Source organism: Felis catus, chromosome B4, assembly GCF_018350175.1.
Source record: "Felis catus isolate Fca126 chromosome B4, F.catus_Fca126_mat1.0, whole genome shotgun sequence".
In the NCBI taxonomy this organism is placed as follows: Eukaryota; Metazoa; Chordata; class Mammalia; order Carnivora; family Felidae; genus Felis; species Felis catus.
In genome coordinates this window covers 64,864,942-64,878,447 of record NC_058374.1, presented here as the reverse complement: position 1 = coordinate 64,878,447, position 13,506 = coordinate 64,864,942, and the positions used below count along the sequence as shown (strand labels likewise).

The following is a 13,506-nucleotide window of genomic DNA, read 5'->3' as shown; positions in this document are numbered from 1 at the left end:
AAGAAATCTCACTTACATGTCCACATGCTCGACAATGATGTCTTCTCCTTGTCAGTGCATTGAAAGACTCCTTGCATTTCATACACATCGTTACTTCATTATCTCGGATCCATCTTGGAGCTCTTTTCCCTAGCTCAGCAGTCTAAAAGAGAAAGAGATTCAATTTTAACAGAAAAAACTGTCATTTCCATCTATTTGTTTACTTACTTATTTATTAAAAAGCACTTCAACAACATTGCTTATATCATGCTCTGAAACTCAAGACCCAGGAAAAGAAATAAAAGGTACAAAGAAGTTTAAGCAGCACAAAAAGGCACTCGCTATTGTATTCATGGAAGGAAAAATGAGATTCTGTCTAGCCAGTTCTGCAACTGCAAAGAGAAAAGAACTTAAAGAATTCAATTCAACTTACAGAAACCTCTGAGTGCATGTCATTATCCTTTGCAATTGCATTTCTGAAGGTTTCATGCCTCTGATGGAAAGCATCAATGGTCTCCTGAAGAGCCTAAAATATAAATGAGATTCAAAGCACACATTAAAATATCACTTGCAAATTAATGAAAATGCCTTATCAAACAAATATCTATGATGTGAAAATGACCTTAAGAATTAACTGACCTTGTTCTTATGACATTGATGTATGTATACGCTACAATATGTACATGTTTGTGTACACAAAGGTTACCGAAAAACAAAAACAAAAACGAAAATAGAAATCCGGTTTACCTTGATCCATTCTTCTTTGTCTTGCTCAGAACTAAAACAAAACAGAATATAAGTGAATGCAGAAAACATTAATGAGTTATAACTTGTGAATAAGAATAAAACTATGCTTTGATGTTGTTTCAACTTTCTGGAAAATTCAGGAATGTTCAGGAAGAAGTTTCAACAAAAATTAAACAGAATCTTTGGCAAGTGAACAAACAAATTCTTAAACAAAATTATGGTACACATAGTTTTTGAGTGGCAGAGTTAAGTTTAACTTCCATTAATATACTGCCCTGATGTTATTTTTCATAACCATCATCTAGCTGAACATATTAGGTAACGTAGATGTAGTTATACCAGATATACAACTAGTCTTCCAATTCACCTTTAAGAAAACACACGAGATTTTCAAAGGCTACTAGTCACAGTTCATCTTAGAAAACATTACATGTATCCTCTAGAATCTAAAATATCTTTGTAAAGGTCTTAGGGAGCTATTTAATATTTCCTCTGATAAATAATTTTGCTAGAAAGTTTTAGGCAATACTGTACTTAACCTATCACAGATAAAGCAAAACAAAATTTTTAGATGCTTGTAGGAAGGAAGTTTCACAGATTAATGGACTCCAGTACTTAATAATTTTCTGTTGGGAAAAAAAAATTTCCTTGACTATAATCAAATCTTCTATTTTCCTATTGAGGCAAATTCTCTTTATTTCATCTCCCTTGCAGGTAGCTTACACAGCTGGCTGCTGTCACAGAATGTGTTAGAAAAGTCCTCATTAGTAGACTCTGGCCTGAGCTAGATCTTCAAGTTGGGGGATTTTGAAGAATGTCAAAAGAGTGGGGCTCCATTTGTTTGCATGTGTTTGCTAGGCTAGGGCTGAGTTTGAGTTCCAGCCTGAATGTCACATGCCTCACTCCTACAGGTGTCACATATAAATGAGTCTAGCAGGAGCTTGGCTCTTGTGACATCATCCATCTTTCTAGCAAATTTATTCTTGAGCATCATGATGTGCCAAGAATGCAGCTGGAATCCATGCTTGTCAAATGGAAGATTCTGCTTATTGTTCACCTGGATATCCTTGGACCAAGACTCTTACTGGGGAAGGCTTCAATCTTGCTCCGCAAAAAAGATTGCTCCCTACTGCAGTGGCCTGCGTGGATAAAATTATTTCTACTGCCTTGTAATCATAGTTATTTCCTAGCTGCTCTCAGCCTTTTAAATACAAAGAAACTTGGTAAGTCTTTAATGCTTTTTGTTTTACTTTCTCAGTCATGGCAGATTTTTTACTCCTCTAACTTACTTATTACTATGTTTTTACATACATTTAGTAACATAAAACCATGAAATAAAAACTATATAAGACCGAATACTTTATATTCTTTTAAATATGGAAGAGGAAGTAGAATGTAAGAGGTTTTTTTTTTTTTTTCCCTTCTTTTTTTTTTTTTTTTTTGGTCACTGTGGAAAAATCTTTTTTAAGAAAAAAATTTAGTTAACAAAAAAGTTTAACAAGTTTCACTTAACAAAATACACCCAAAAGGAAATCACAGTACAAAGAAAGTTTCAAGTCCTCACCAATTCCTATGGTATTAGTAATGTGTCTCAATTTTCAAAACTAACTTATTTTTAAAAGTTTAAACTTAACCTAAAAGATTTTAAGTAAAAGTAAACTAGAATGAACAAACATGAGAAATGTTCCTCTTTAATTAGGGATCTAGCACCTTGAGTTTTCCAAAAAAGTATATCTCCCCAATGTGTTCACAGTGATGTGGTATAAAAGATCCATTTAATGTACTCAAAACTAATTTAACTCAGGTAACATCATTCTGAAGTACACTACCAAAATGTTAATTGAGAAAAGCTGAAAATAGTTTTAGTTTACTCAAAGCACATGCTAGAAGAAAGCTTGTATGACAAAACACTGAAGAGGTAATTTTTTAATCCAGATTTCACAAACTCATGGTGCAAAATGGGTCCCACAGCTTCTGTAGGAGGTCAGTCTTAAGGCTGACTCATTCTGCAAGAAAAGCAGAATCTTTTTTCCCCCCAGTTGGTTTTAGAAGTGAATTATCTATAAATATGTCCAAACATACATCCAATTTTGGGCTCCGTGCAATCTGTGTAACACTCTGATGTTCTGAGACTTTCAATGTTTGTCTCTATTCTTGAAAGACTCATAGACTGGATGAAAAGTAATCACTTAATTTGGATCTTTGATTCACCATGTAATCATAGATATAAGTGCAGCAATGCGATTAGGGGAAGAGGAAATTTAAGGAAACATGACCGTGTTTTCAATACCAGTTGAAATGTATCCAATACTGCATACTGGAACTCTACAAAGTGATTACTGCCTGTACTTAACAAAATTCCTCATGAATCAGCCCCATCCTCAAGAGAAAAGAGCCCACTTGCTAATGGAAGGCTGAAGTTCCCAATCCCTGAAACCTTGATAATCTCTCTTCTGCTGTTTAGACATGTCTCAGGTTTGCAGATTTGGAAGTGTGCTGGTATTTCAGAACAGCAGCACTTCATTCTTCTGCAAGAAAACTTCTGCACTGAAAACTTGCACTTCTGCACTTCATGCACTTCTGCACTGAAAACTTCTCTGAGGGTCAGAACTACTGACAAGTCCTCCCCGTTGCCAGAACCAGTAACTCAGTGAGTCAGGCTCTGAGTGAGGATTCAGGTCAGGAACCTCCAAGCACAGCAAAATACCTTCTTCCCTTGGGTTTGAATGGCTGGGGCCCAAATCCCACCATAAAGTCGGAAAACCATGGCATTCAAAGCCAAGTCCTCTATACTTTTAATTCATGCTTGAAATGCCACCTTCTAATCCTCAGAGCAGTCCCCTAGCAGTTCCCTAAGTAATGCCAGGTTCAGTAGAGATTTGCTGTGGGAAACCAAAGTACTGGCTGGCTATTTCTTCAAATTTTCCCAGCCTGCTGGACCTCCCCTAACTGTAAGATCATCAATTCCCTGATTCCCTGGGCAGATTCCTGCCAGAATGAATTATTCTCTTTTGAAAGTCTGAACTTCAAGCTTTTATGGTTACTAAGTACAAGTATCCAGGATGAATTCATATGAGCTTCAGAACTACACTATAGGTACAACAGAACAAAAAGGAACAGAAGTGCTCTATGAGTCTCCAGATCCTGGGGTATCAGAACCATCAGAGTGAGGATTGGTACTTAACCCTCTGATCTGTGACCTTCTGAAGGTTCTCAATTTTCACCATGACATAGGTCTTTGTAGGATAAATGGATGACAGTTTTCTAAGGCAGATATTTCAAAATCTGACAGCATGCTGTTTCCCAGAGGTTCACACGTCAGGTAGCTATGATCCATTGTAGTGGTTCTCATTGTTTTTCCCCCTCTAAACATGGTTAGGTTAGAGAGATGGATGCTAGAACTCTAGCCTTCTTTCCAATTCAATAAAGCATGCAAAAAAGAATCACCCCTTCCAGAAGTCCTGGTTTCTAGAGGCCACGATGGCTCTAAATGGCCCCCTTCATGTATCCTCCACCGTGGCAGGAGAATTATTACCTTTTCTACCCTGCCTCTTCTGAATATTCTCTCCATCAAAGTCCAACAAGTCCCACAAATGCAGAGATACTGAAGGACTGACAGTTGATGCTTCAACATTTAGCATGGAATAATAAGCATCAATAAACACTGTGCACCCCAAAGAAGGGCGGAGGGAGGAAGTGTTACGGGAGAACCTTTTCCTACAAGTCTCAAAACCCTGGCTTGAATGCAACAACTTCATTCTCTGAGCATCCTGTAAATCTGAAGAGGCAATGTAACTTACTGAATTTTTACCGTCTCAAAACCACTATCCTAGGCACTACGGAGGAATCAAAAGGGAAGACATCATTCTTGCCTTTTAAGAGCTTCTACTACTTCTCTTATGTCCAACCAGATTCCCAGAGGTCTATAGTATTCACTTGGGAAAGATCCTCAGAATTATTCTGTCCTACAACTCCTTCCAATGCTTGTAGAAAGCTGTGTGAATGAATCTCTCACCTGGCTTGTAGCTCCAGTGTTCTCTCTTTTCCAGATACCTGGAAAGTGTGTGGATACTCTTCATTGTGGGTCTCTACAATTTTCATTCCATCGATGCCAACCCTGGTTCGAACTGTGAATTTAGAGCCCACCAAGCTGAATCTTGGTACACAATACAGCAACATGTTGTTGAACTGCAAGGAGACAGAACACACACATCAACAAGAAAACAAAGAAGAAAGAGGAAAGTGACCAATACGAAAAGTAGCCCTAGGCAAAAATTCCAAGGAATTTCTAGGGAATATCATACTTTCTATGTGAGCAAAATTATTGAAATACTATATTGAGATTTTAGGCCTATGTCAAAATTACCCTATTTTAAAATTTATAACATATTTCTCTTTATTGGTTCATAATAATTAATTATTAATGTTTTTATTTATTTTGAGAGAGGGGAAGGAGCAGAGGGAGAGAGGGAGAGAGAGAGAGAGAGAGAGAGAGAGAGAGAGAGAGAGAGAAAATCCCCAGCAGGCTTCACACTGTCAGTACAGAGCCTGACGTGAGGCTTGATCTCACAAATTGCAAGATCATGACCTGAGCCAAAATCTAGAGTTGGACGCTTAAGCAACTGAGCCACTGGGTGCCCTTCATAGTTTATTGATATTTAAGTAAATTAATCATCATTTGTACTATTAAGAAAACTAGTTCAATTAAATTCAGCAATAATTTATTAAGGACTTTCCACATACCAGGACCTGAAATTCTCAACCACATAAGTTGAAGCCCTTAGGCATCAAAATTTCTAATTGTTGTATCTTACAAAGCAAGTCTACAATAGTTATTAGAGAAAAAGAGTAATTTTTAGCAATTATTTTTGTGTGTTTAATATTAGGTTAAAAAAACCCCAAATTATTACTTTAGAACATGTGGGGTTAGCACACTAAGCCCTACATAAAAATCTAAGTTACTGTTTTATATTGGCCCACATCTTAAGAATTTGTCATGTATGAATAGAGAAGTCATCTATTTTGGCAAAAAGTTTTTAAAGATCTTCTTTACCAGATCTGCTTTTAAAATGAAGGACCTTCTGGGTACCTGGGTGGCTTAGTCAGTTAAGCGTCCAACTTTGGCTCAGGTCATGATCTCATGGTTTGTGAGTTCGAGCCCCGCATTGGGCTCTCTACTGTCAGCTCAGAGCCCGCTTCAGATCCTCTGTCTCCCTCTCTCTCTGCTCCTCCCCACTCGTGCTTTCTCGAACTCAAAAATAAACATTTGAAAAAAATTTAAGTAACATGAAGGACTTTATTTTGAAAACTGAATCAAACTTTGTATAATACCTCATTTCTAGTCACAATGAACTACCCCTGCTAATCAGGACCAAGCAGTAAGTTTGGGGAGGCATTTAATTCACTTTTGAGTATATTAAAACATACAGAAAGAGGAAAGACTAAATACTTAGGTTAATCTGTAGGCAGATTCCTAAAGAAGGTCCATACTTACCTTCTTTCTTCCTATTATTGTCTCTTACACTGTTTCTAGAGTCACATATATTTTTGGAAGACAAGGGCAACTGGGGACTATGCACTACATAACTTCTCCTGTCTCAGGATAATTATCTCTAAAAGTCACAGGTTGTTAAGAGGATTAAATGAAGAAAACTGTCCTGTTGAACCAGGTCCCGTTTGGCTCCACCTAAGCCATCAAGACAAGAAATCTTGATGGGTTCTGAAAACATTTCAACCTGTTTATGTGACACTGTCCACTGTACTCATTCTGAAAGCAAATTTCTCATCGGTTGTTCCTTGTGCATTATTATGCAACATCCTGTAACCAGCATCATAAATTTCATTTCCTCAATGGAAATAAAACGGCACTAAATACACTTTAAACAGATGCATCTCAGCACCACATTTCACATTTACATTTCTAGAAGAGAACCCTAATGACCTATGCCCTATTATTAACAGTCCGCTGTGTTCTAAAGTATGGCAATCACTAGCCTCATTGCAGTACACAGGACTTAGGGATTTGAAAACACTCTGAAAGGCTCTCATCACCATCCAGCTTGGTTAATGCAACAGCTTGCTGCTGTTTGTGTTAACATTTCTCTCTATCTTGTACGAAGGCCGTCTCAGGAGTGGATTTGGTCCAGGCTGTAAACAGTGCAGCAGGAAGGGGAGAGCCGCCGACATGCACAGGGCTCAACTTTCAAGACAACAACAGCCTCATTTTCTGCAAACTGAGTGACAAATGTAATGTCATGCCATAAAATTTCTGAGTTATCTGATGCTGTACCCAGTTCACTTTATAAAGTTCAGCAAAGTCTTCTTATTTTATAGAAACACCGTCCATGAATGTGGAAATTCTTGGCATTTAGTTTTTGCAGTTAACACTCATGCAAGATGACAGACTGTTTCATGAATGATGTTTCTCTTTCTGTTTTACACTTGCAAGATTATGTTTCCCTTATTATATAGTCTTCCTAATTGGGGCTTTATGTTCTCAATGGTCAATAACTGTTTTATCACCCTTCTAGAACTCATGTCACAATCTAATGCTCATCAATAAATACCTTTTTTCTTCTTTCTTACAGCTGAAAATAAGAGCTCTTGACAGACATAAAATAGCGCTTACGAAGTAGCAGATGCCATATATGCACAGGAATTAGGTAGTCACTCTTGTTCCCTCTGTGAACCCTGCTCCTGCGTTATCACCTTGCCTCTGGGTTTCTGCTGGTACTGAAGAAGAAGTGATAGCAAGTGCAGCACCAAGTAGATTGACTTTCCCTTTTGGTGCAGGAGATCCCTTGTTATCCACGGCCACAGCTCAGAAGTCGTTATGGACATGTAATCTCTGGCTGGTGAGCAAGCTCCAGAAGTGCTAAGCTAGAAGCCAGTCTCAATTTTATTAAAAACACAGGGCGAGTCCCCCTTCTTGATCTCCAGTGTCCTCAACTACTCATATTAAGTCTCTTAAAATGTGTATTTAACTGAAACAATTCAATTTCATGTCTCGCCAGTGACAGTTTCATTCCAGTTTGTTTTAAAAGGTAAAAGAAAAAAGTACATTATTGGAGAAAATTTCCAGTGCCTGCTCTGTATTCAAAGTTTAAATAAATCATGGGATGGGGGAGGGAAATCAAAACCTGTCCAGCTACAAGCAAATAAAGGCTAGAACTCCAAAGGGCCAAGAATAAAAACCTCCCGGGTCATTCTGTAGGATAATTTAGTGATTTTGTTTAAACATTCAGATATCAGGAGTGGTTATATAATTTAGTCAACAGAATACACTGCAGTAATACAAACAAGTATGGTGTGGAGGCAAGAAAATGTGCAGACACATGAAGGTCAGCTGAATGTTGAAATCAGATTCTAAATGCAATTTGGCTTTTTTAGAGAAATGTAATACCACCAGAGAAGGACACAGAAAACTAGCCCTCATATTCTTTCTAGAGACAAAAATAAGAAAGGTTGCTGAGGTTACTATGTATAAAAAACCAAAATGCTCTATGCAAAGCAAAGTGTGCTGGCAAGAGGAGGGTGCGCGACAAGAACAGTGCAGGGGATGGAGGTGGGTGGGCGTGCTGGGATCAAGAGAACAGACCTACAGAGATGCTTTTAAGATGGTCTTCACAAGATGAATGCGGCTTTCCAGTAACTCTTGCTCTAGGACTCCATTCTCCTGGGAGGCAACGGCAAGAGAGGTTTGATAGTTTACAATAAGTGGAACGAGATGGGTCCTTTCTTCAAAGACACTATGGCTGTAGTTCCCCAAGGCTCCTTGCCATCTGTCCTCCAAATAGCTGCTTAATTTGGCTCTGCACCAAGATATTCAACCTAAAACTATTTCCAGGATAATTCTCAAATGTGAAGATTAAACCAAGGCAATTGGTTAGACACAGAGCTAGAAGCTTAAGTATTGAAACTGTAACAATCATGCAGAAGAAGGGAAAGGAAATTACCTAAGCACCTAAAAGCAGGGGAAAGGCAGAGGGAAGACATTGGTAGAGTGAAGACATTAACTCCCAGGCATTTTGCCCCAAACAGTATATTAAGCATGTCTTTTTAATCTGTATTTTTTTTTAAGTTTATTTATTTATTTAGAGAGAGAGCAAGTGCACATGAACAGGGTAGGGGTAGAGAGAGGGAGAGAGAGAATCCCAAGCAGGATCCGTGCTGTCAGTGCAGAGCCCGATACGGAACTCGATTGTCATGACTTGAGCCAAAATCAAGAGTCAGACACTTAACTGACTGAGCCACCTAAGCGTCCCTAATCTGTATTTTTGATGCTTTGACATCTTGGGGCTTTGCTGACAATGGAGGGATTTGTCCTTCTTCGGGTTACCCACTTACTAGAAGTAGTAAATGAGTGACCTACATGCATGCTTTTCATATGGAAACCAACCAATCCAGAGGCCATACCCTAACCACCTCCTTTTTAGAGCTTTTACACCCTGGGCCAGTATTCCCCTGCCCTAATCACTCAGACAACAGCCAGTATATACCCCAGAGCCTGATGGAATGATGTAAACTAGCAAATCCTAAGTCTGTTTATTTTGTCTTGCCCATTCCTTCTCACTGAACCCATAATAAACACTCTTGCTCACATTTTCTGTTTGGTTCCTCTGCCTCCTTATGGACTCTGGTGCTTTCTTGTGTCACCCCCCCCCCCCCCCCATGGTATGGCAAGCCTCTCCTTTGAGGAATCTCTGCGTATAATGATCTTTTTCATGGCAATTTTCTCCTGATCTAGTGGTCTCACTGTACCTAAACAACAATCATACATTTCAAAATAATTAGAGCTCAGAACCCTGACATGACATCACAACTCCTAGATTTACATTTTTAGCTCTCTGTATGATCTCTCAGTGGTAAAGTATTTTTGTTGATCTCAAATGAAGATTTTGGAGTTAATTTGGATAGTATCTGTAAATCTTATAAAGTTATAGAGATATAATTCATATACCATAAAATTTACCCTTTTAAAATGACAATTCACGGTTTTTGGTATAGCTATAAATTGTGCAAGCATCACTGCTATCTACTCCCAGAACATTTCATGACTCCAAATGGAAACTCTGTCCATTTCCTTTTCCCCACCAGCCCTAGGCAACCTCTACTTACATCCTGCCTCTCTCCATTGCCTACTCTGGACATTGCATATAAATGAAAGCATTTATATGCTTCTGGGAATGGCTTCTTTCACTTGTCAAAGTGCTTTCAAAGTTCATTCATATAGCATGTATCAGTGTTCTATTCCTTTTTACTGCCATATAACATTCCATTGCATAGATATACCACTATATCCGTATGTCCACATATTTTGGCTATTATGAATAATTCTGCATAAGCATTCACATACAAGTTTTGTGTAGACATGTTTTCAATTTTCTTGAGTTGTATACAAACTTGGAAGAGCTGCTAGGTAATAAATATGGTGACCAAATGTTCTTTTTGAAAAATGAGAGATACTGAATACTACTATGCATGGTAATTAGTTCCTGTAAGTTTTCCTATCAAAGGAGGCTGTAACCAGAGGGGGGAAAAAACCCCGTAAGCTCCCAAATAAACTCATAGTATGGCTGATGAGAGGACTGTCCTGTACCAGAAAGTCAGATGTGAGTAACATCCTGAGAAGGTATCGTGGTCCATTCACTGGGCAAGCCTCATGACCAATGTGTCTGGTTTCTTGGACAATAATAACAATCATAACAATAGCTAACATTTACTAGCTATTACTCAGTGTTAGCTTATTGTTACTCCACATTAGCTATTATTCTGATTATTATCACATCATTAGATATAGAAAGGAACTGGAATTAACAGGGACTAAAAACATAATGGCCTAGATGCCCCAGGAAGTGCTCTTAACATTTGAGATAAGCCCCAGACTAAATGTCATTTCCAGGAAGTAAAGGAAAGGACAGGGACTGCCTCCAATGCAAAGGAACTATGTGGCAAACTCATGCATTTTTCAGAGATATTTTAGGCATAAGCTTCACAACCTTGAGTATATACTTCCTCAAACTGGAAAGATTAAAGTAGTGATCAGAGAGGATTCGAAAGAGAACCCTTGTCAGAAAATGGTACTCATTAGCCTCTAAGAACTGAAGGAAAGAGTGAGTGATGGCTAAGATCATCATAGACAAGTTGTCATCAGCTGTAGGTTACTGAAGTAACTGACACATGGTAAGTACACAGAAAATTTATTTTTAAAATACTTTAAGATTTGAGTCCTTGAAGGAACAAGTTTCAGTCACTAAAGGACATTGTCTTATGTGGAATCCTAACAGTGTTGACTAAACCAGATTAGACAGAATTGCTTTGGTGAGCACACAAGCATCCTACTTTTCCAAGATGTACAGAACCACGTCTCTGAATTACTGTTACGTGACCAGCTCACACTAGAATACTCACTAAGAAAAGGTAGCGTTCTTGTGCTGATGTGTTCCGAGCAGCGAGTTTCAGGATCTGTCCTTCTTTTATGAGTTCGTTTGAAGGATTGACAATGTCTTCTTCCTCTCCCAACATTTCATAAATCTCTAAGAGTTTCTTTAGATTCTCCTAGGAAATGAAAACAAAATACAGCAAGACCAAATAAAGCGAGGTTTTACTTTCGTGCCTTTAATAATACAATGACCTTAGCTAAAATCCGAATAATGCAGAAGGGATTGGGACTAAGCACAAATTTGGTATAAAATGTGTCAGTTCCGAGCAAATTGAAACAGGGGGAAAAGAGGACAGGATTATTCCACATAACACTAAACACTTTATAAATAATCTTTTTTTTGTTTACCTTTACCAATTCATTTTGGTCCAAACCTACAGATAACATTAGGCTATATTATTGACAATTATCTAACTAGAAGATTTCCAACTCCTTTGAAAATTACTTACCATTTTTCTTATTGCACTATTAGAATGGCTTGCTGCCGTAGATATAATCTCAAGTGATTCTAAATGGGAAAAAAGAAAAGTAAATAAATGTATTTTGTCATTACTACGCTACTAGATAGTTGAATAACGTAACATTATAGTAAGAAGAAACCTGAGACTGTACATCTGACACCAAAAGCAGGGGCAACTTCCATTTACAAAATGAATACTTTCAGAACTTCATTTGTGAGCAGATTATTTGGAACTTGAAGGATACTTCCTCGTAAATAGTCATACACATTTTTATATATGACCCAGATAACGGACCTTCAAAATTAACAATTACCATGTACACTAGATTGGCATAAGGCACTTCGCCAGATGCTTTCATATATATTACGTCACTTAACTCTTCCACAACCTTGAATGGAGAGTCTGTTAGCTCCACTCGGCAGATGAAAGGAATGGCGAGTGATGTGGCTTGGCCAAGGTCACACAACTATGATACTGTAGGGACACACTGGAACCTACATGTTCTGATTCAATGTCCTACAACATTTCAGCAGTACTATTTTATTAGTTTTATAAGCAAATTAACCACCACGCATAACCAACTTTCTTTGGTGAAACATATTCACAGTTCTATTCTTGGTCGGGCAAAGGGGAATCAGCTGATGACAATGCTGAAGGAAGGCTCTGCTGCGGAGGCAGTGGGAGAGGTGGGAACGGAGAGGTGGCACTGGTGTGGGCAAGGTAGGAGCCCCAGTGCTGCTGGGGAAGGGCTCTGGAGGCTGAGGCCTCCTGGAGGATCAACCCCAGGGAATGCCCTCAATCCTAAATCATGTCCTGCTCTTTCTTTTTTATCTTAGGAATACCACAGCCTGCTTAATTCTGTTACCACAACAACCTCATTACTTCTGGACCCAATTCTCTTCTTTGTTCCGTGGCTGAACAGAATGCACTTTTGTTGCTTTCTCCTCTCTTTTGGGTCTCTAAAAGCACTTCTGTGATTTCCTTACGATATTAGTTTAAGGAGCAATGGGAAAGCAAAGAGAGAAATAAAATGCCCTACAGTGTTGCTAACGGTCTCATTTTTGACCCTGCCACCTTAGGGTAAGTCTAAGTCTTTGAGTTTAGAAGATACTGCATTTTTATTTAGATTTTGGAGAACTATCCTGATTGGGGAATGCTGTGCATGTCACACAGGCTCCAAGGTAGAGGGAAACAAAATAAAATAGCCTGGGATCAGCAGTTTGAGGAAGAGTAGCAGTAATCCCACCCTTAGTCCTACCACTAATTCTGTCGCCAAAACCAACCACTTAGCCCAGAGGAGTGTGAAGTGGGCATGAAGTGGAAAACAGAAGAAGTCAAGTCAGGATAATTCTAAACCGTAAAGGGAGAAAGGGAAGAAGAGAAGTTCCTGTGGTCACTGACTCACTTGGATGGCAGGAGAAATGCATCAGAGAAAGCCTGTGTTCAAAAAAAGACCCAGGTGCCGAGACCAAAGATTGTGTTCTGTGTTCTCATCTCTTGCCAGGGTTCATTTATAATAAAGACAAGCAATTATTAGCAAAGTACCAATGTTTCAAGATTGTACAGCAGCACTGTTAGTACTTGACACTAAGCCATCCCTATCTCTTAAATTTTCATTCTTCCCTTCAGTTACCTGATTTTTTTTTTTAATTAAAAAAATTTGTTTTCAAGTAAGCTATACACCCAACGGGGGACTTGAACTCATGATCCCTAGATCGAGAGTCGCATGCTTTGATTTTTTGAAAGAACCTGAGAAAGCTGAAGTATTGAAACTCCTGAGTCTTAAAAAAAAAAATCATTCATTAGGAACCAGTGAAAAAATAAAAGGCAACTGGAGGAATAGGAATGAAGTTTTCCTGAGAAAATGTTAACTGACAC

The 13,506-nt window shown here is 38.5% G+C and overlaps 1 protein-coding gene across 14 annotated transcripts in view; it reads right to left on the bottom strand.

Moving 5' to 3' along the window:
* Positions 1-13,506, bottom strand: part of FGD4 (FYVE, RhoGEF and PH domain containing 4) — a 245,031-nt gene that overhangs the window by 45,194 nt on the left and 186,331 nt on the right. For all 14 annotated transcript variants that reach the window (XM_045061638.1, XM_023256914.2, XM_045061639.1 and 11 more), the window contains 6 exons: positions 11,617-11,675; positions 11,137-11,283; positions 4,742-4,914; positions 727-757; positions 413-505; positions 17-142 (listed from right to left, as the gene is read on the bottom strand). In XM_045061638.1, the coding sequence (XP_044917573.1) occupies positions 17-142; positions 413-505; positions 727-757; positions 4,742-4,914; positions 11,137-11,283; positions 11,617-11,675 (629 nt within the window). The remainder of the gene's footprint in view (positions 1-16; positions 143-412; positions 506-726; positions 758-4,741; positions 4,915-11,136; positions 11,284-11,616; positions 11,676-13,506) is intronic.